The 23811-nt window shown below is 38.5% G+C and overlaps 2 protein-coding genes across 19 annotated transcripts in view; one reads left to right on the top strand and one right to left on the bottom strand.

Moving 5' to 3' along the window:
- The window catches only part of DIPK1A (divergent protein kinase domain 1A), a 208014-nt gene extending 191652 nt beyond the window's left edge, over positions 1–16362 (bottom strand). Inside the window, exons 1-4 of one of the 2 annotated variants that reach the window (XM_081486357.1) lie at positions 16273–16350; positions 10874–10922; positions 9672–9725; positions 2570–2615 (exon numbers count right to left, since the gene is read on the bottom strand). The gene's annotated coding sequence lies outside the window, so the exon portion shown is untranslated. Of the gene's footprint in view, positions 1–2569; positions 2616–9671; positions 9726–10873; positions 10923–16272 lie in introns of both variants that reach the window. The other variant, XM_081486356.1, reaches the window with a different exon arrangement.
- Positions 16363–16517: 155 nt separating this feature from the next.
- MTF2 (metal response element binding transcription factor 2) overlaps positions 16518–23811 on the top strand; it is a 75972-nt gene continuing 68678 nt past the window's right edge. For 10 of the 17 annotated variants that reach the window (XR_014052577.1, XR_014052574.1, XR_014052575.1 and 7 more), the window contains exon 1: positions 16518–16770. Coding sequence is in view for 4 of the 17 variants with exons in the window: in XM_081486342.1 (XP_081342468.1) it covers positions 16766–16770 (5 nt within the window). In the remaining 13 variants the exon portion in view is untranslated. Of the gene's footprint in view, positions 16797–23811 lie in introns of all 17 variants that reach the window. The other 7 variants (XR_014052576.1, XM_081486347.1, XM_081486346.1 and 4 more) reach the window with 3 other exon arrangements.

The following is a 23811-nucleotide window of genomic DNA, read 5'->3' as shown; positions in this document are numbered from 1 at the left end:
CTCCTCTGTCTTCACTTCTGGTTTCATGGAGCTATTCATCATTAGTCCTCAGTAGGTATCAGAAAAGGGAATATTCACAAATATTTCTAATCACACTTCTGGTATTTTCTACTTCAAATTTATTTTTACTTTTTTCTACTTCCAATTTAAATAAACTATGAGTGTCACATATTTTTTCTTCCTTTGAAAAGCAGTATTTTATATGGGACACAGACACCAAATATTAATAGTGTTTATTTCCATGTAGATTATGAGTAGGTTTTATTTTATGCTTTAAACTTTTCTGTATTTTTCCAGAAATAACATCAATATTTTATAATTGGAAAAATATGTGTTAGAGATAATTATTGGTTTGTACAAAAATTTTGTTTGTTTTATTTTTAAATTTTTTTGTGGTAAGAACACTTAACATGAAATCTACTCTAAGATATTTTTGTTTACAATATATTATGTTGACTATAGGTACAATGTTGTACAGTAGAACTGATTCATTTTGTTTAACTGAAAATTTATGATCATTCTTTGATTCTATGAATCTATTTTAGAAACCTCATACAAGTGTACTCATGGCAATACTTTTCTTTCTGTGACTGACTTATTTCACTTAGCATAATGCTTTCCAGATTCATTCATGTTGTTGCATATGAGGCAGTTTGTTCCACAGAAGTTTGTGGCAATAGGTTTGCAGGATATAAGAAACATATCTGACACACATCAAAAAATTTTTTGCTTTTGTGAAAATACAGAGGAAAAATCTAATGTTATATTACAATGAAAATATATTATATGTTAACAAAGGAAACTTTTTATGGAAGCTCTTAGAAATAAAAGGAAAATTAAGGCCAAAGCAAAAGTCATATCATGACTTAAGAGTACTTTACTCCTATAGATACAAAATCTATTAACTTAAACAATGGGACTTCTGTCCATAAGAGTATGAAATATTCTGAATGGATAGAAGACTCCAACTGTAAACTGGACTTATGTGGTCTAAGAGCAGTTGAGAGTTTCTACCCTTAAGAAAAGAGTTCTTATGTTACAGCAATTGAGGCTGTGAAAAATGTATAGAACAGATTGTGTTTCATTGTTTTTATGAGTGAAACAGCTTGTATGGCTTGTTGAAGGTGGGTTAATACTGTGGGAATCCTCATTCCATTCACAACTCTGAATATGTACTTATGGTATTTATACATCTAGAGCTTAAGTGATCATTCTTGTCACCATCTGTACATGGATAATTTTTACCTATGAACTACTGGTTCCAATGTATTGTTTTGACATTATACACTATAATTGACTTAAACAGAAGTAAATACCACAACAGTTGGTGCACCAAAACAAAATTCAGCCCAATAATTTCCATATTATTGTGAAATCTAGTATATTCATCACCCAACTTAGTTCGCTACGTAGTCAAAGTAAAACCTTGGGAAAGTAAGAATGAGATCTATTTAGACAGTATCATCACTCACTTGACAGAAATCCTAAGTAAAATCAATTGATACTCTGGAGTTTAAGAAAGCTACATAGACCTAGAATTCCCAAAATTCATCAAGTATGGTTGCTGGATGATATTTATGACCTCCCTTTGCATTTCTATTCTACTCTTTCTTTTTAATTATGGTACAGTATAACTTGTTTAAAATTTTTTCAAGAACTGAAGATTCAAATTAAAAGCAAAACTTCTTGGGATTATAAATGCAATCTAAAAAATATGAGCACAAGATATGGGAAATTTTTTATAATTTATAATTTTTTAGACATTTTACTAGCAATCAAGGCATAATAGGTACCAAATAATCAAATTCCAGCTGCTAAGGACTGTTTGAAAACTCATTTTAAAAGTTTTATAAACAGCTTCTCATAATTATAACACTTTCCACCAGTTAAAAAAAGGAGAGAGAGATATACAAACAGCTCATGCAGCTCAATATCAAAAAACAAAAAAACCCAATAAAAAAATAGGAGGAAGCTCTAAATAGACATTTCTCCAAAGAAGATACACAGATGGTCAAAAAGTACATGAAAATGATCAACATCACTATTAGAGAAATGCAAATCAAAATTACAATGAGGTATCACTTCACACCAGTCAGAAGGGCCATCATAAAAAAAAATCTACAAACAATAGATGGATGATGGAGAGGGTGTGGAGAAAAGGGAACCTTCATACACTGTTGGTGGGAATGTAAGTTTGTGTAGCTACTGTGGAGTACATATGGAGGTTCCTTAAAAAACTAAAAATAGAACTACCATGTGACCCAGCAATCTCACTCCTAGGCAAACACCTGGAGAAAATCATAATTCAAAAAGATACAAGCACCCCAATGTTCACTGCAACACTATTTACAATAACCAGGACATGGAAGCAGGAATGGATAAAGACGATGTGATACATATATACAAGAGAATATTACTCAGCCTTAAAAAAGAGCAAAAATAATACCATTTGCAGCAACAAGTATAGACCTAGAGACTGTCATACTGAGTGAAGTCAGACACAGAAAGACAAATATCATATGATATCTCTTACATATTGAATCTAAAAAAAGAGTACAAACGAACCTACTTACAAAACAGAAGTAGAATCACAGGTGTAGAAAACAAATTTATGGCTACCAAGGGATAAGGGAGTGGATAAGGAAAAAGAGAGATAAATTGGGAGATTGAAACTGACATATACACACTACTATATATAAAATAACCAATAAGAACCTACTGTATAGCACAAGGAACTCTACTCGATACTCTGTAATGCCCTAAATGGGAAAAGAATCTTCAAAAGAGTGGATATGTGTATTTATTGTTGTTGCTTAGTCACTAAATTATGGCTGACTCTTTTGTGACCTCAGGGACTGTAGCCGGCCAGGCTCCTCTGTCCATGGGATTTCTCAGGCAAAAATACTGGAGTGGGCTGCCATTTCCTACTCCAGAGGATCTTCCCGACCCAGGGATCAAACCTGCGTCTCCTGCTTGTGAGGTGGATTCTTTACTGCTGAGCTACCTAGGGAGCCCCAGATATATGTCTATGTATATGTATAACTGATTCACTTTGTTATACACCTGAAACTAACACAACATTGTAAATCAACTATATTTTAATAAAAATTTAAAAAACAAAAATAATACAAAAAACTTTTGCCCAGTAGTGGAGAGAAAGCAGGTTAGGGTTTCCTTGTAGTGCTTGTTCTCAAAAGGCAAATGCAGGGAGTTGATAGTTGTTCAGTGCCAGAATGAGATGAACATTTGGTGTTTTCTCAGTCTTTCTTTTCTGGTCAAGCTGAGGGTCAAGAATTTTGACTTAATAGAGTACATTTTCTGTTATCTCTGGAGGGTTTATTTTCCCATGGAGGAGTCTGATCTTTTATGCTGAGAGTTTCCCTTTTTTATCTTCCCTCCTGCCTCCCTGCAATTGTGCATTAGGATATGCAGCTTCACCTCTTTATAATATGATGAAAGTCATTAAAATATGATGAAAGTGAAAAAAGGGGTGAGGGAAAGCACATGCATTATATGAGAGGATTATTTTTAGACATAATTGATGTTGTTTATTTATAAGTTTAGTTTATATTTCTAAATATCAGTATAATTGAGTCTGGAGACTTTGGTTGTCTCAACTCCATGTGTGGATATACCTAGTGTGGAGATGCCAAGGATGCTGCTGAACTTCTTATAATGTACAGGACAGCCCCCTACAGCAAAGAATTACCCACCTCAAAATGTCAATAGTGCCAAGGTTGAGAAACACTGCTATCTTTTCTTCACCAAATAGCCAGAAAGTGAAAGTGAAGTCGCTCAGTCGTGTCTGACTCTTTGCGACCCCATGCAAGCCTACCATGCTCCTCCGTCCATGGGATTTTCCAGGCAAGAGTACTGGAGTGGGTTGCCATTTCCTTCTGCAGAGGATCTTCCCAACCCAGGGATCGAACCTGGGTCTTCCACATTGTAGTCTGATGCTTTACCATCTGAGCCACCAGGGAAGTCACAGAGACCTTTTTCAATTATAGTCTTGTCAACACTCAGCTGAAAATCTTTGAAAGTCTTCCTACTGATTTTAGGTTAAGAATGTAAATCCCTTTTTTTTCTGGCCCATAGGGTCCTCTGTAGGGTCATCCCTACCAACCTCTATCTTCAGCTTGTGCATTCACCTCTTTGCTTTCTGTGCTCTAGCCACATGGGCCTTTCTTGTGTCCTGTACATACTGTGTCTCACTATGGGACCTTACCCTCCCTCTGTCAGAAGCTCTCCTTCCTAACAACCCCCACCCTGACCCTAATTCTAACAGAAGAACAAGTGTAAGTGTTGGGGGGAGCTGGCAGCTGGGAGAGATCCAGAGGCTCCACATTGATGATTCTAGAGTACTGAGTGAGGCCACTACATATATCTGTCTGCTCTCCATTCATTATACAGAATCTTTTTAAAAAAGAGCATGATGGGACCCAGTAGGGAGGGGTACAGCTGAATGGAGCAATGAGGTCGGAGCCTGGCTTTGCTGCCCTGAGAGGTGCACTGACCACTGCAGGCCCTAGTGTCTCCCAGGCTTCTGGGGCTCCCTGCATGGGAAAATAGCGATCTTGTCAGAAGTAGACTCCTGGGATCTTTGTTAACATTACCTGGCCTTCCAACCCTAGGCCTGGCTCCCTAAAGAGGAAGAGTATAACCCTTAACTGGGTTGTTGAGGACTTTACCTCAGAAGGGTGAGAGACAGGCCAGTAGAGGCGGTGGCTGTCTGAATCCTCCTGGCTGTAGTAAGCTTGGGTGGCACCTGCTGCTTGGTGCAGTTGGTGGGCATGTTCATGTTCTGAGTCCTGTTTGGTGATGGGGTCCTTGTATCTTTAATGTGATCATCAAAACAGCCTGCAGCAGGAACTTGTCCAGCAGTCCAGTGGTTAAGACTGTGCTTCCTCAGCAGAGGACATGGGTTCAATTCCTGGTTAGTGAACTAAGATCCCACATGTTGTGTGGTGTAGCCAAACAAAAACAAAAACAGCCTGCAACAAAGAGAGAGGTCTGTGTTGTCACATGTGGCTGTGCTTTGTGGCTCCTTTTCAGGAGACATTTTCATTAAAAAAAAAGGGGGGGATGACAGGGCTGGGGAGGGCCAGCATGCCTAGTGACTCCCCAGACATGTGACTAAAGAAGTCAGACCCCAAACATCAAAAATAATGCAGCAAGTAAAGGGGTGTTGGCCAGTTTCTTCAGTAGTCTGTTGAGTTAAAAAAAAAATAGGCTGTCCTGGAAATCCTTGGTGCTGGTGGGGTGCAGAGTACAGCTGAGAAGTCAGAACAAAAGACTATGTTGACAAATATTCAGGAAGAACTGGATAGAATGACTCGAAAGCCAGATTCCATGGTAACAAACTCTTCAACAGAAAATGAAGCTTAATTCTCCTTAAGAAGTGCATATGTAAAATAACCAAATAACTATGTATGTTAATCTTCTCTTAGACCAGAATTTTTCTAAGAAAATAAATAAAAGGGATGAATCCCTGTACTGTAAACAAAAACAAACTAAATCACAAATCTAACTAACTCGTATTAATCCGTTTTAAAAATTTTATTTATTTATCTGTTTATTTGGCTGTGCTGTGTCTTAGCTGTGGCACATGGGATCTTTGATCTTTGTTGTGGCATGGGAGATCTTTTTAGTTGTGGCAGGCAAACTCTTAGTTGCAATGTGTGGGATCTAGTTCCCTGACCAGGAATCAAACCCAGGGCACCTGGGTTGGGAGTGCTGAATCTTAGCCACTGCACCATCAGGGAAGTCCCTCTTATTCATCTTTGAGATCTTAGTTCTAACATCTCTTCCTTAGAGAAGACTTCTCTAGACCTCCAGACTAGGTAAAAAGTTCTCATAGGCCTATGAAACTTTCATTCATGCAGTGTGTTAGTACATACTAGTGTCAATATTTCAATATTATCTGTCTTCTTATACCCAACATGCCACACTGAAACGCCAAGAAGGTCAATAATCCCAGTTTCTAGTGCAATGGCTGACATTCAGTAGACATTAGATAATACTTTTAATAATAGACTTCAATTTTTAGAAGTTTTAGGTTTACAAAAAAATTGAGCAGATAGTACAGAGTCACCATATAATACCCTCTCCCCTGGGCTTCCCAGGTGTCATAGTGGTAGAGAATCTGCCTGCCAGTGCAGGAGACGTGAGAGGTGTGAGTTTCTTCTCTGTGTCAGGAAGATTCCCAGGAGGAGGAATGGCAACCTGTTCCAGCATTCTTGTCTGGAAAATTCCCTGGACAGAGGAGCCTGGTGTGCTAAAATTCATGGGGTCACAAAGAGTTGGATATGACTGAGCAAATGAGTGTACACACACACCTACACACACACACACTCTCTCTCCTTCCCAATTTCCAATATTATGTCTTTAGTGTGGTACATTTGTTATAATTAATGAAACAATATTGAACCAGTGACTGAACTCCACAGGTGACATTAAGGTTTATTCTTTGTATTGTATAATTCTATGAGTTTTGACAACTGCATAATGTCATGATCCACCATTATAGTATAATACATAATACTTTCATGACACTAAAGATCCTCTGTGCTCTTCCTATTCATTCCTCTCTCTCTTGCCTCCCTAACCTCTGGCAACTACTGATCTTTTTACTATCTCTATAGTTTTGCCTTTCCCAGAATATCATAGTGTTGAACTCATACTCATAATTTTCAGACTGACTTCTTTCACTTAGCAACATGCATTTAAGTTTCCTCCATATCCTTTCTGGCTTCCTAGCTCATTTCATTTTATCACTGAATAATATTCCATTGTATAGATGTGCCATAGTTTGTCCATTCACCAGTTGAAGGAATGTTGGTCAATTATAGTTTTGCAACAAACATCTGTAAACATTCATGTGCAAGTTTTTGTGTGGACATATTTATATTTATTTGGGTAAATACCTAAGATTGTGATTCCTAGATCATATGGTAAGACTATATCTAGTTTTGTAAGAAACTGCCAAACTGTCTTCTGAAGTGCCTATACCATTCTCCAGCAATGAAAAGAGTTCCTGTTGCTCTACATATTCATCAGCATTCAATGTTGAATCTATTCAACACTATCAATTATTCTATCAATACTATTCTGGTAGTAGTATCTCAGTATTTTAATTCACAATTCCCTAGTGACATATGACACTGAGCATCTTTTCATATGCTTTATTTTTCATCTGTATATTTTCTTTGGTAAGTTGTCTGTTTAGGTTTTTTGCCCATTTTTAATTGGGTTCTTTGTATTTTTTGGATGTGTTTTTTACTGGATATGTGTTTTGCAAATATATTCTCCCAATCCTTAATTTCCTTTTCATCCTCTTAAAGGGTGTCTTTTGCAGAGTGAAATTAATTTTCATAAAGTTAAACTTCTCAACCTTTAAATTCATGGATTATGGTTTTGGTGTCAAGCCACATAGATTTTCTCTTTATTATCTTCTGGAAGTTTCATAGTTTTTCATTTTACATTTCTGTTTACAGTCAAGAGTATTTGTTAGACAAATTAAGGAAGGTTAATGGCAACCTAAATGGAACAGATGAGTTTTTGTGGGAAGAAAGTTACTGGTTTTATAGATTCTGGAGGCATCAGCAAGAAATTAACAGTTAAAACCTGTTGGAAACTGATCCAGAGAACTAAGTTGCCAGTTAAGACATAGTTGAGACAGCCAGTTGATTGGAGGGTAGGATTCAGGGTAGAGCAATGACAAGTAAGTCAAAAGAGACATTAAGATCTGGCTTACTGATCAGAATTTCAAGGGAGGCAGTCCAGTACCCTGGAGAGCTCCCCAAAGAGCTCCTGTTTTGACAGCCTGGGAGTTTCAAATACTCATAGCTGACTGCATCTACATAGTCTTGTGGGTTACATGACCTGAAACATATCATGGTATTGCGTGTGTTTTAAATACACTTTTAAATATTACAAGAGTGGAAAAATTAGGAAACAGAGAGGAACATAAAGAAGAGAAACAATCTTACTGCAGAGATGATGGTTAACTAATGACAATGGTGAAGCAAGATCCACAAATAGACCCTATTTATTCATATTCATGCCTGTTTTCTTTTGTAAGCAACCCTTCAAATACTCCAGTTAAATGTGTACATTTTGTGAAATTAAATTTGAATACCTAAGATTACATAATTAAATATATTCTGATTCAGTTACTATTTTTGCCACGCCCTTCTTCCCGTATTAGGAGAGACAGGGAAGAATGCTAGGGAGCAAACTGGATTGGCATACCAAGGATTGATTAAGTGTGCAGTTTTCCATGTGCTATCAGCCCTCTCCTTTATTGAGCTCCAGATGCAGTTCCAGCTGCATACTTGACATCTCATTTTAATATCCCTTGGGCATCTTAAACTCAACTTGTTCAGAACATAATTAGTTTTCCCCTCAAATTATTCCATATCTTTTATTATCTATCTGTGCTAATTTTAACATCAACCACTTTATCCAGTCTTTGCAAAAATGAAGATGGGAGAAAGAAAGGAAAGAGGGAAGAAGAAGCAAAGAAAAAGTCATCCTCTCTCCTCTCACTCAAGCCACAAACCTCAAAGATTATCATTAAATCAATTCATTCTTTCACCCATCTCTTCCAGTGACTGCCAAGTTTTGTTAGTATCTTTTTCTGTCTCTGAAATCTCTTCTTTCCTCTCTGTTCAGATCTTCAGCCATTACTCACTTATACAGTTGCAGTGGCCTCTTTATTTGCAGTATTTCCTGCATTGAATCCAATTTCCATACTACTATCAGAGACATATTTCCAAAGGATCTATTTATTTAAAATCCTCTGATGATCCTCCTATTTCTGTATAGGAGAGTGATTAAAAAGATGCAAGAGACTCGGGTTCAATCCCTGGGTAGGGAAGATCCCCTGAAGTAGGAAATGGCAATCCACTCCAATATTCTTGCCTGGAAAATTCCATGGACAGAGGAGCCTGGTGGGCTATAGTCCTTGGGGTTGTAAAGAGTTGGACACAACTGAGCGCGCGCACACACACACACACACACACACACACACACACACACACACTCCACCTACAGAGTGTCATACTGAGTGAAGTAAGTCACACAGAGAAGAAAAATATTGTATGACATCCCTTATATGTGGAATCTAAAAAGAAATGATACAAATGAACTTACTTACAAAACAGAAAGATATTCACAGAAAATGAACTTATGGTTGCCAGGTGAAAGGGACAGTTAGGGGACATTGGGAAGGTCATGTACACATTGCTATATTTAAAATGGATAACCAACAGTATAGCACAAGGAACTCTGCTCAATGTTATGTGCCAGCCTGGATGGGAGGGGTTTCTGGGGGAGAATTGATGTATGCATGTGTATGGCTGAGTCCCTTCGCTATTTACCTGAAACTACCACAACATTGTTAGTCAGCTATACTCCAATACAAAATAAAAAATTTAAAGTTTGAAAAAAACAGAAAAAAGTAAAGAGTGGTCTCTGGAGTCAAACAAAACTGGATTCAGGGATTTCCCGAGTGTTTCACTGTGGTGGCGTTGGTTCAATCCCTGGTGTGAGAACTAAGATTCTGCAAATGATGTGGCATGGCCAAAAAAAAGAAAAAAGAATTCAAATCTTCACTTACTATTTTTTTTATTTCTTTTTTTTTTTAATATAAATTTATTTATTTCACTTACTATTTTATGACCCCGGACAATTTGCTTATCTTCTCTGTGCTTCAGTTGCTTCATCTATAAAATAGGAATTGATATCTGCTTCATAGGGTTATTGAGAATACTAAGCAAAATAGCACATGTAAAGTACTTTTTCACATGTCTTAGCAGAGGGTAAACATTCAATAATAATAATTATTATTATTACTATTATTATAATAATGGAATTTCAAATTCCATTGCATGTTAGTAGATTCAAAATATTTTGATAGCTCAAAATAGCAGCTTCTTTTTGGGAAAACATCTTATCTCCCAGGCAAATTATCTGCCTCTTGTGGTGGCAGCTAATAAGACTCCACTTTTTTGGCTACGGGGATGGGCATTGATCCAATTTATGTTGTATATCTCATCTTCTTGCCTATGACATACCATTGAGGCTGGGCATGTGGCCCAAGACTAGTTCAACAGAATCCTTCCCTTGGATTTTTCTGGCTGGAACTCTAAAGGTGCAGAGTAGGGATGGGGAAGGGAGGCAGAAGAAGAAAATTCCCTTTTCTTAATTGGTTGCTATAGAAAATGTAACCTTCCTAAAAGACTTCTCTTTCCCACTAAACAGCGAAGGCCATTTGCAGACGAAGAAAATGAAACACCATTTAGAGAGGAGAAGAAATGTGAGAGAGAGATAGCAGAGATGGGGTGGGGTTGGGGGAATTGAGAGAGATAGTTTGAGAGAGACACTGAGAGATGGAGGCTCCTCCTATCTTTTTAGTTTCTGTTTCCAGACAATACCAAGGTAAGGGTTTCCACCCTTCCAAGGCTTATTCTGGTTACAGTTGTGACCCTTGCAATCAAAAAAAGTCTTGACTGATATCACTTCTCATATGAGGTCTCTCACAATAAGACCCAATCATCTTTCAATCTTTTACACTAGGTATCACTAAATTTGTTCTCATTCCTAGTGTACATCACACTCTTTCACACTTCTGTACATTTGTATTGTATCTCAATTGCTTATTAATGGCACTACCCGCAGACTCTAAGCCCTCCAGCTTTGTAGGTATATATTATCAATGCTTGTACCCTGTCCTGAACATTGTATGGCATAGTTTTTCTATTATTAATTGTTAAATAAATAACCATTTATAATTTTATCTATAGAAAGATAGATCTATGGTCCAGATGTATTTCCAAGAATAGGAATATAAAGAATAGTAATGCCCGCCTACCCTCAAGAAGTTCGCAGTTGAATCAGGGGAGTCAGACATGTAATAATTGCTGTAAGAGAAAAAAATAAAGTACTTTTACATATATTTTCATTTAATCCAAATGATAAAGCTTTAATGTTTATATTTTTGTCCTCCCCACTGAACAGACAAAGAAGCTCAGGTTGTGAGAGTTTAGGAACCTGGCCCAAGATCATTCAGCTAATAAAGTGAGAGGCAAGCCAGTGACTGAGGTCCTTTGTCTTCCAGGGTTCCTGCTTTTGTTATTCCACCTTTCACATTATGCTTTCTCTCTTACCTTGTCCGCATTTTTGAACACTCAGTGGAAAAATAGCAGAGCAAAGCAGATAAAGACAGATAATTCTTTCTCTCTCTCTTATCCCCTTCCTCCTAGCTTTCAGTGATTTCATTTTCAGAAGCTTGTGTCATAACCAAAGTGTGTCACAAGCATGAATTGGAACCTAGTTCTTATGACTCTTTTTTTTGGGGGGGGTGGGGCAGGATGCTGCACCATGCAGCATGTAAGATCTTAGTTCCCCTAGGAATCCAGTCCATGCCCCCAGCAATAGAAGCGTGGAGTCTGAACCACTGGTCTATCTGTGGCTCCTTTATGACTCTGAATTGAGTGATTTGTTTTGACTGCACGCACAGTTTTCACTTATCTTAAATTTTGATTGCCAGGACAGCACAAGTATCACTTGAAAGAAGCACAGTAAATTCTTCTGGGATTAGGGTAGGGGAGTGAGTAAGTGAAAGTCGGTCAGTTGTGTTCGACTCTTTGCAACCCTATGGACTATACAGTACATAGAATTCTCTAGGCCAGAATACTGGAGTGGGTTGTCTTTCTCTTCTCCAGGGGATCTTCCCAACCCAGGGATGGAACCAAGGTCTCCCGCATTGCAGGTGGATTCTTTACCAGCTGAGCCGCAAGGGAAGCCCAAGAATACTGGAGTGGGTAGCCTATCCCTTCTCCAGTGGATCGTCCCGACCCAGGAATCAAACTGGGGTCTCCTGCATTGCAGGTGGATTCTTTACCAATTTAGCTATAAGGGTAGGGGAAAGGTGATTTGAAAAGCTTGAGGAAGGTGCATGTGCTGTTGGTGAGGGAAAAATATTTAAAGGATCCACACCCATTTTCACAAAGCATGTAATAAAGGGTGAATTTTGAAATGGTAGGCAATAAACTGATAAGGGGCACGCTATATTTTAAGACGTATTATATGAAGGGTCTAAATTTGCTATAGATACTGTTACAACAAATAAATGAGTTTAAAAGTCATGTTCATGCTATATTCGTCGTCGTTTAAGTGTTAGTTGCTCAGTTGTGTCTGACTCTTTGTGATCCTATGGACTATAGCCCATCCGGCTCCTCTGTCCATGGGATTCTCCAGACAAGAATATTGGAGAGAGTTGCCGTGTTTAAGCTTTGGATAAGAAGGAAAGGAATTTTGATGAATCTTTTTGATATGATTATTATGAAAACATTCTTTTTTTATGTATCCAGGATATATAAAAACTTCTTATAAGTTGATATAAGAAGACTAATAGTACAGTATCAGATCCATTTTGCTTTTCAGACCAGTGAAAGCAAACTCGATCAGGGTATGTTTCTTTGACTTCTCTGGTTATTTGCATTTCTATCTCTGCACAATGCAAAAGGTCTTCTAGCTTTTCCCCACAAAGAGTAATAGCTAATAATTGAGACCTCTTAAGTTTATACATTCCTTGTGATTTTTCAATTATAAATTTTTACAAAATTTGAGAATTACCTAATATTTTAACTTTTGTATTTTTCATTTTTGACTTTGAATACAGTAGAGAGCTAAATGCTATTATTGAGCTGTGTTATATATTAGGATATCCGGACTGTTTCAGTCAGAGTAAACTAAAATATTCTGGGTGGCAGACAATTCCAAATTGCAGTGGCTTAATATAACAATACTTTGGGCACCTCATGCGAAGGGTTGACTCATTGGAAAAGACCCTAATGCTGGGTAGGATTCGGGGCGGGAGGAGAAGGGGACGATAGAGGATGAGATGGTTGGATGGCATCACCGACTCGATGGACATGGGTTTGGGTAGACTCCGGGAGTTGGTGATGGACAGAGAGGCCTGGCGTGCTGCAATTCATGGGGTCGCAAAGAGTCAGACACGACTGAGCGACTGAACTGAATATAACAATACTTTATATCTCTAAATATCTACATGCAAAAAGATGAATACAGGCCTATATCTCACAGTGTACAAAAAAATTAACTCAAATGGATTGTAGACTTAAACATAAGAACTAAACCTATAAAAATTTCTGAAGAAAACATAATAGAAAATCTTCGTGATCTTGGGTCAGGCAAAGAGTTCTTAGAAATAACATTAAAAGCATATGGCATAGAATATTACTCATCCATAAAAAGGAATGCATTTGAGTCAGTTTTAATGAGGTGGATGAATCCAGAGCCTATTATACAGAGTGAAGTAAGTCAGAAAGGGAAAGATAAATATCATATACTATGCATATATATGGAATCCAGAAAGATGGTACTAATGAAATTTTCTGCAGGGCAGCAATAGAGACACAAACACAGAGAACAGACTTATGGACATGGGGGTGGGGAGGAGGAAGGAGAGGGTGAGATGTATGGAGAGAATAACATGGAAACTTATATTACCACACATAAAACAGATAGCCAATGGGAATTTGCTGTATGACTCAGGGAACTCAAACAGAGGCTCTGTAACAACCTAGAGGGGTGGGATAGAGAGGAGGATGGGAGGGAGGCTCAAGATGGGGGGACATATGTATACCTATGGCTGATTTATGTTGATGTTTGGCAGAAACCAACAAAATTTTGTAAAGCAATTATCCTTCAACTAAAAAAATTAATAAAATTTTTGAAGAAAGCATATGGCATCGAAAAAAGGTACACTGGACTTCATGAAAATTAAGAAACTTTAGTGCTTCAAAAGATACTGCTAAGAAAATGAAAAGACAAACCACAGACTGGGAAAAAATATTTGCTAATCATGTATCCGATAAAGGATTTGTATCCAGGATATATATAGACTTCTTATAACTTGAAAAAAGATAAACAATACAGTTAAAAAGTGGGTAAAAAATTTGAATATATGCTTCATCAAAAATGTGTAAGAAGGGCTAATAAGCATATGAAAAGATGCTCAACATCATTAGTCATTAGGGAAAATCAGATTGAAATCATTATGAGAAACTACTTCATTCCCACTGGAAGAGTAAAATAAAAAAGATAAACAATAACAAATACTGGTGAGGATGTGAAGAAATCAGAACCCTCCCACTCACTTTTCCTGCTCACATTTTGGAAAACAGTTTGGCAGTATCTTAAAAGATTTAATATAAACTGACTATACAACCATACAATGCAGCAATTCCACTCGTAGGAATCTATCAAAGAAAAACAAAAACAAGTATCTACACAAGAGTTGTACACAAACATTCATAGCAGATTATTCATAGTAGCCCCAAACTGGAAACAATCCAAATGTGTATCAACTGGTGAATGGATAACAAAATAGAATACATTCATACAGTGGAGTACTATTCAACAATAGAAAGGAAAGAACTAGGGACACATGGTACAATGTGGATGAACCTCAAAAACATTGTGCCGAGTGAAAGGGGTCAGACCAAAAGACTACACATTGTATGAGTCCATTTATATGAAATGGTCAGAAAAGGCAAATCTACAGCAACAGATAACAGATTGCCTGGGGTTAGGAGTTGGAACAAGCATTGATTATAAATGGGCATAGTGAATTTTTTTAGGCTGGTGAAAATCTTCTAAAACTGGATTGTGGTGATGGTTGCACAATGTTAGTCTCTGCTGTTTTCATTTAGGGACCCAAAATGAAAGATATTCCTTCACAACACATGCTTCCAGGATCACCACAGCAAGCAGGAGAGGATGTGCAACTGCCTCTTAAAGACTTTCCTAGAAAGTGATTGATTTTCTCTTCCATTTTATTGGTAAAAATGAGTTACACAGCCATGCCTAACTCTAGGTGCAATAAAATGCAATTTTACTCTGTGTCTGGAAGAAAGGAGAACCAGAATTTTTGTGAGCAATCCGTATGACCATCAGAGAAATACATAACAAGAAAGAGTACAGTTTACTCTGACTGGAGTTGTTTTGCTTTGTACATCTGAGAGGTTCCACATTTGTTTCTTCTTAAGGTTCTAATCCATGGCACATTGCTTACTTAGCAGTAATTTCTGAGACCACAGTTATAGAAATTCTTTGCATTTTACTGTGATTCCCTCACTGCCCTCGATTCCCTGAGCACCTGGCTTCCTAAAATGAAATGATTGCACTTTTGTACTCATATGTTTACACAGGGAAAAAGCAAACTTTTTCCCCCCAAAAGACAGGCATCGTTGACTTCTCTAATGTATACAAGATCAGAACACTTTTGTGTGGCTAAAGAAGCTAAAAGTTAGACCAGTAAGTGGAAATTATAGGAAGGCAGATTGTACATTTATAAAAGGATGGACTTTCTAATTATTAGCGTTTGTGAAATCGAAATGACTGCCTCCGAGGTACTGAACCACTAAAGATGTTGAAGCTGAGGCTTGATGAACACTTGAGAGAATTGTTGAGGGGAATTTAGACCAAATGATCTCTAAAACTGATGTTCTGTGATTAGGCTTAGCTGCACAGCAAGTATACCTTTTTTTTAAAGTTAAACTCTATTCAACCAAAAGTGTGAAGGGGATTGAAGACAAATTTATGAGAAAATAGGTTATCATAAAAGTGAAACTTGAAAGGTAATAGATAGATTGAGGCTGTCTTCTTAGACGGGAAAACATGGTACTAATTATCCCTGTGACGTAATGAGACAAAAATTACAAATGATTTTTAAAGTATTTTGACAGTTATAAACAAAGGTACCACAGGTGGCTATTAAGAGGAGTTGGGTTTTATCTAAGTAGAAGTCACAGAGACAAGCATTCACTCTCTGTCACTTGGGATATCTACCGACAGCAGAATATTCGTAGGCTAAGGGTCTGCTCTAGTACAAAAAAGTTTTATATTCCCAAAATAAACCACTTAGGACGAAATTATTCTGATTTCATCGCAATTAGTAAGGATCTGCAAAGCAGATAAGCAGAGAAACCTTTCATCATCAGGGAAAAAAGTGTAGAAATCTTCTCCTGATAGGAAGGAATTTGGAGCTGGACAATAATCGCCGAACAAAATGTGATTCTGACGTCCCGGGCCTCTTCCCCGCTGAATGAAATTCGAACAGGCCTCAAGATGAAGGTAAGAGATTTTCTCCACAGAAAGAAAATTGGCAGGCCAAGACGTAAGGGGTACCGTCCCATTTGTCAGGAACAGAACATGCAATGTGAAAGTTGAACACAAGCTTGCCTCTGTAACAGAAACAGCCGCAGGACAGCCGATGGACCAGAAAACACCGTTCACTATTGTGTTAGCGCCGGCGGCGGAAGGACTTAGCCCACCACAAAGTCAAAGAGTCCTTCTTTGTTCAGTCCTAGCTGCGGACGCAGAGCGCGGTGTTCTTCCGCGCTCGCCCCGCAGTCCCCGCCCCCTCGCGGCTCTGGAGAGCTGCCATTCGGCACCCGAGGCGCTCCGCTTTCCCAGAATGCACCGGCAGTCCGCGGGAAACCAAAATGGCGAAGGGTTGTAGCGAAGTGGGCTGTGTTTGAGGCCGGTGTAAGAACGCTCACTCTACCCCTCCCCAACCCTCGTTCCCAGGACCTCGGTTTGTGCGTGTGTATGTGCGGGGTGCCCGGTGGGGCGGGTGCCTAGTGAGTGCTCGGACTCGCAAGGGAAGCACCCACGGGGTCGTGATTGGTTGTTTTTTCCTGTATGAAGCGGTTGGCACCACTGAAGTGACCGAATGAGGTGAGAGACCTTGGCCTGGGGACCAGGCTCTTCCGGAGGAGGTGGAGGGGGTGGGGAGGAGGAAGAAAGGAAGCAAAAGGGAAAGATGGAGGCTCAAGGTGGGGGTGGGGGCTCCAGTATGTGTATGGGGGTGCCTAGAAAAGAATGGATGAAAAGGAGTAGTCAGTTGGGTACTGGAGAAAATAGGGACTAAAGGAGCGAGCAGGGCATTGGGGGAAGTCGGTTGGAGGAACAAGATGAAACGAGACGGGGAAGCTGTGTTTGGAGGGGCAGGAAGGAACCTGGGGGCGGGAGACGGTTGGAGGGGCAGGATGAACCTGGTGATGAGGGGGTGGGGAACCGAGGGGAGGAGCCGTTAGGAAATGGGGACTGAGGGAGATGTGGGGACCTGAGTGAAGGGGTTGTCGGGGACCTTAGAGGGCGCAAAGGGAAGTAGCCGCTTGAAACGGGAGGGTGGTGAAATTGTATGAAATTGGAGTATGGGGATAGAGTAGAAGGTCAGGATGGAGTGTGAGGTTAAGGGGAACACTAAGTAGAGCCCGAGAGAAACCTTGCAAACTTAAAGGGAAGAAGTGGAAGGAAAAGTGTGAGATGGGCGAGAGGTACCTTATATTCAGAGCCCACCAAAAATCGGAGGCAATTCTTCTGTTTAATTAAATCTTAACTCTTAATGCCTGCTCGGATGTAGATTTGTATTATTGTATTCACTTTACAACTGGGGTAATTACGGCTTAAGAGATTTTAACTAATTTGCCAAAATTTCTTAACATGTTTTAGTAGTGCCAGAACTCTTAACTGTGTTTTTTACAATCTGGCGTCCTTGGTGGTTAGAATTTTTCTTTGGAAGCAACTGGAGAGAAGAGATGAGATGGATTTATCGGGGTGATTTGACGAACTGTAAGGGTTCGTGAACAATGGGAAAAGGGGTATGAAATGCTATTCTATTCTTTAAAACATTTAACTTGGGTTGAAGATAGAATGTATTTACTAATTCAAATATATAAACCTAGGTAGGCCTGTGTATAACGTAAGAAAGCACCATGTGAGGTCAGTATGGAACTAGAAATATTACATGTTTGACTCCAGATGCTCCGGTAGTAGTAACTTTCTCCTTCAGATTGATTCCAGGTGACCCTTCTGTACACCTTGGCTGTAGGCTGGTTTCAGTTTCCATGTTTTCGTTCTCGAGAATTTCTTTCTTGGGCAGTGGATTGCAAAGACAGTGCATTTAAAACTATTTAGTGTGGATAAAATAAAGTGTACGTCAATTAATGAGTTACCTTTTCGGAGGTTTGAAATACTTTAAATGGAACCATTTTGACTAAGCTTTAAGTGCCCAGTAGTTTTGGCAAGGAAAGAGCTGATTTTAAATTTCTGTTATATTCTTGGGGCTTCCCTGGGAGCTCAGCTGGTAAAGAAAGAATCCGTCTGCAATGCGGGAGCCCCCGGTTCGATCCCTTGATATTTGGAATGTTCACCCTCCAAGCGTTCGTAGTGATAACTTGGGAAGGGAATATGAGGTGAAGCTTTTTGTTTTTTTAGGTTTCTAAATATAAAAATCTATTTGAATTCACATTTTAAATTTGTTCACCTCCATTTTTTTAAGTGCTAAAAATATTTTAAAATATTTGAATTAAGAGTGCACCTGTTTCCTGATACTGTACATTCATGTCAGTGGGCATTAACAAAATCTATACCTACCGGGATGAAGCGTGCTCACAGTTTTAGAAGTAGAAGTATAGAAATCATCTGGCTAAACATTATATCTAGATAAAACAATATATTTAATTATGCTTTTAATTATGCCTGTTACCTCAGAACTCAATTAGGAAATTAATTTTATTCTGTGTATATTGCTGTGGGTCATAAAATCTTTGATGTCACGGATTATAAATAGACCTTTTCATTAGATCTTTGACTGAAAGGATACTTTGCTTTATATTTCAGCATAATCTTTACATCTGACTTGAGAAAACTGGCAGTATAGTGATAATCTAGTTTAACAGATGGGGAAATTTGCCTCTGAGCAGTTGCCAAGGCCAACATCTGTAGCTTGGTCGTTCTGAAAGTAAAATTTAACTGTGGCTTTAGTTAGTCTAAAGTTCCATGAATGGTATTTCTTTGTTGATATATTATGCTTTGTTTTCCCTGTTCTTCAAGATTTGCTTCTTGTAGCAAAATACAGTATGTGTGTGTGGGTGTTAAGTTGCTTCAGTCCTGTCCGAATCTTTGCGACCATATGGACTGGAGCCTGCCAGGCTCCTCTGTCCATGGGATTCTCCAGTCAAGAATACTGGAGTGAATTGCCATGTCCTCTTCCTGGGGATCTTCCTGACCCAGGGATCTAACCCGCATCTTTTACATCTTCTGCATTGGCAGGTGGGTTCTTTACCACTAATGCCACCTGGGAAGCCCAAAATACAGTATAACAACCCTAAATTGGACTATGATAGTTTCTCTGTGGATGTTTTTTAATGTGTTCGAGTAGTGTTCTCCAATGGAACTTTGTGCAGTGATGGCAGCTGTCTATATCTGCTGTATCCAGTATGGTAGCCATAGGCCCATGTGGTGTTGAACACTAGAAATGTAATTGGTGAGGCTGAGAATTGAATTTATAATTCAATCTACTTCATTTAAACTAAAATTAAAATGGCCATGTGTGACTGTTGTATGGGACAGCACAGTATTATTGCATCCATTTATTAGGAATTGTCACACCCATTAACCATGGAAACCACAGGAACCCAAGGGTAAGGAACTATCTTTAAACTGAGGGGATTCACATTCTCTTTCTACCTTTTTAAGGTGAAGTAATCTTCATTTTTGCACACACCATGTCTTCTGTCATATATCTGTTCTCACATAACATTGCAAAAGAATAATGAAGGTAGCAATGTCTCTGGTCTGTTTTAAGATACAAGATTCTTTTTCTTTTGTCCAAAACAACAGAAATGGATTTTAGGAAAATTAGTTTACTTTGCTGTTTAAAATGATTTGTTGTTTTTACACATAAAATTTCAAACATAAAAAGTGAACAGAAGTATAATGAGCTTTTTGATGGAAAATTTATACGTATTGAAATGTAGATATTAACTCTACACTTTAATAGCTTGAGATATAATGCATGTTTTATATTTATATATACATATACCTGGAAGCTTCCCAGGTTGGGTAGCGGTAGAGAACCTGCCTGCTCATGTAGGAGACATAAGAGACATGGGTTCATCCCTGGGTTGGGAAGATTACCTGGAGATTGGCATGGCAATAAGAATCCATGGGATTCTTGCCCGGAGAATCCCATGGACAGAGAAACCTGGTGGGCTACAGTCTATAGAGTTGCAAAGAGTCAGACATGGCTGAAGCGTCTTAGCGGGCAGGCACTCAGTCATAAGGGAGAGGAGGCAGCATTTTGGGCTTCTCTGGTGGCTCAGTGGTAAAAAATCCATCTGCAGCGCAGGAACCTCAGGAGATGCGGGTTCGATACTTGGATTGGAAAGATCCCCTGGAGCAGGAAAAGGCAACCCACTTCAGTATTCTTGCCTGGGAAATCCCATGGACAGAGGAGCTTGGGGGGCTACGGTTCACGGGGTTGCAAAGAGTTGGACACGACTGAAGTGACTTAACATGCACACATACATAATTCACATGTATGTACCCTTTTAACTTACAATTCAGTGGTTTTTAGTATATTCAGAGTTGTGCAGCCATCACCATTATTTCAGAACGTTTTCCTTACCCCAAAATGAAAGTCTGTATTCATTAGTAGTCACTCTTTATTCTTCCCTACCCCTACCCTGAACAACCACTAATCTACTTTCTGTGTTTGTATTTTGCCTATCTTGAACATTTCATATGAGTGGAATCATATATTTTTGGGGCCTTTTGTGTTTGGCTACTTTCACGTATTGTAATGTTTTCAAGGTACATCCATGTTGTAGCACTTGTAGTAAGTACTTCCTTTTTATGGTTAAAATATATTTCATTGTATGGACATACTACAGTTTGTTTATTCATTCATCAGTTCATTGACATTGTTTTATCTCCACTTTTTGGCTGTTATGAATAATGCTACCATATACATACATATGCAGGGTTTGTATGGACCTGTACTTCCATTTCTTTTAGGTACATAGCTATGAGTGGAATTACTGGGTCAGATGATACCTCTGTGTTTAAAGTTTTGAGGAGCTGCCAAACCATTTTCCAAAGGCCCTGGACCCTTTTATAGCCTCACCAGCAACTACAGGGGTTCCATTTTCTCCATATCGCTGCTTGTACTTGTCTTTTTGATTATAACCATCCTACTGGGTGTGCAGTGGTATCTCATTGTGGTTTTGATTTGCATTACCCTGATGGCTAATGCTGTTGCATGTTTTAAACCCTGTAGTTATTTGGGCTGTGGTATATCTTGTTTGAATAACTGCCTATTCAGGTCCTTTGCCTATTTAAAAAAATTGGATTCTCTTTTTAGTGAGAGTTGTAAGCATTCTTTGTATATTTTGAATCCAAATCCCTTATCAAATATATGATGTACAGTTATTTCCTGTGGGTTTTTTCACTTAATGATATCCATTGAAGCACAGAAGTTTTCAATTTTGAAGATGTTTAATTGATCCCCTTTTTCTTTTTTGCTTGTGCTTTTTTTCGTTATTATCATTTTTTGGCTGTGCTGAGTCTTCATTGCCGCTGAGGCTTTTCTCTAGATGGGTGTGCCAACTTCTCATTGCGGTGGCCTCTCTTGTGGAGCATGGGCTCTAGTGCACCTGAGCTTCAGTATTCAGTAGTTGCAGCATGTGGGCTAGGTGTGTAAGGTTCCTGGCCTCTGGAGTGCTGGCTCAGTAGTTGGGCTTAGTTGCTCTGCAGCATGTGGGATCTTCCTGGATGGGGGATCGAACTCATGCCTCCTGCATTGAATTCTTGACCACTGAGCTGTCAGGGAAGTCCCTTGCTTGTGCTTTTGATGTCATACCTAAGAAACCATTTCCTAATTCCAGTACAGTTTTGACAAATGGATGTAACTGTATATATTCTATCATGGTATCATAGAATATTTTTTTTTCTAGGAAGCGCACATGTAGCCTTTCTCAGGCCCCTCTGTCTCCCTAATTACTGTTCACTTTATATAATTCACGTAATATAAATAATGAAATCTTGGCAGTATGCATATCTGTTAAAATTTTTGTTTCATAAAACTGTAACTGCAGCCTTAGCTTGAAAAATCCCATTCTACAAGGGATATTATAGTAGTGGCTTAAGAATCTTAACATTATGTGGTGACAGTCCTAACCAACACTTTGTGTAACATAAAGGTTTTTTTTCATGGCTTGTGAAGTCAGTTCTGTTAACTTTGAATGGATAAAACTGAGTAGGAACTTAATGAGTTGTTGTTCAGTCGCTCAGTCTTTGTGGCCCCATGAATTCTAGCACGTTTACTTCCAAATGTTCCCTAAGATAAGGATATAAAAATTAGGGGAACAAGGTAATGTGAGGGATCCTTGTGATGATGGAAATATTAGTATCTTGACTGTATTGATGTTAATATTTTTGCTTGTGATATTATTCTGCAGTTTTCAAAGATGCTACCATTGGATAAGAGTTACACAGAATCTATTATTTCTTACAGCTGCTTATAAAATACAATTATCTCAAAAACTAAAATGTTTGATTAAAAATAAAAATTGGGACAAAAGTGGACCAAATGAGGCATAGCAAGATGAGGTCAAATTTGGTTTGGTTTCAGTTGGTCAGGTTCTAAAAATAATCAACTTTTGTTTTTCTCTACTCTTACTAGTCAAGTTTATATTGCAGATAAAGTTCCCCCAATTTTTTTAGGTTGTAGTGGGGGGTTGAAGTGGAAAGACACAGTTATCTACTGGAAAGTACTGAATATACACTCAAAAGATTTGGGTTTTTGTTTAATTTACTAACTCTGCAGCAGTTTTAGTTTCTTTACTTGTGAAATAGGGATGCTACCCACATATGTTATTCATGAGATTGCTGGGAGGGTCAAGAAGGAAAATAAAGGAGAAAGCGCTTTAAAAACTCTAGGTGCAATGTAATTGTTTCATATTGTTTTCCAAAGTTTTTTTCCTGAAGAGTTGTATAGAACAAGAGAACCATGTATACCTTTGATGAAACCTATACATTAAAAACGCCCTCTATAACTTTCCTCTGCAGATGACGAGTATGTCAAATAATGAATAATTTATTTTGCCCTATTCATAATTATGACTTCAAACATGTTAGCTAAACTGCCATGTACCCTGTTGAGTATAATATTTTTAGAAGTGTTACTGAATCAAATGTTGAATTTTTAAAAACCGTATTAAAATTTGAAAAATACTAGCCCTTGGTATTTGGGGATGACCAGTGCTGCTAACTCACATTAGATAAGCACCCATCGAACTCAAAAACCAAACCAAAACAAAGACCAGTTTCCTAGAACTCACACCCTGGAGATTCTGATTTGAGAAATTTGGTGCAAGCTTTTGTATATTTTTGTGTTTAAAAATTTTTCCCAGTTGATTTTGTTTTGCAGCCAGGGTTAAGAAGTAATGAATTTTGTTCTGGGATCAAGTTTAGAAACTTACCAGTTCTTATTAAAACATTGCTAAGAGCTTACAAAGGGAAGACTAATAATAGACATGTTTTTCATACTTGAAAAATATTTTAGTACTGTTTCCATCATACTCATTTACAATACTTTAAATAAGAGGTTAATAAAGTAGTTAATGGAACTTTGTAGACTGGGGACTTTGTGAACTGTTAAATGTTTTGTAAAATTGCATTTTGGTGCTATGAATTCAGAGAAGGCAATGGCACCCCACTCCAGTACTCTAGCCTGGAAAATCCCATGGACGGAGGAGCCTGGTAGGCTGCAGTCCATGGGGTCGCTAAGAGTCGGACACGACTGAGCGGCTTCACTTTCACTTTTCCCTTTCATGCACTGGAGAAGGAAATGGCAACCCACTCCAGTGTTGTTGCCTGGAGAATCCCAGGGACGGGGGAGCCTGGTGCGCTGCCGTCTATGGGGTCGCACAG

This window comes from Giraffa tippelskirchi, chromosome 5 (genome assembly GCF_054371585.1).
Source record: "Giraffa tippelskirchi isolate mGirTip1 chromosome 5, T2T-mGirTip1v1.2.pri, whole genome shotgun sequence".
In the NCBI taxonomy this organism is placed as follows: domain Eukaryota; kingdom Metazoa; phylum Chordata; class Mammalia; order Artiodactyla; family Giraffidae; genus Giraffa; species Giraffa tippelskirchi.
Note: the sequence above shows the minus strand (reverse complement) of the source record. Positions and strands in the feature narration are given on the sequence as shown.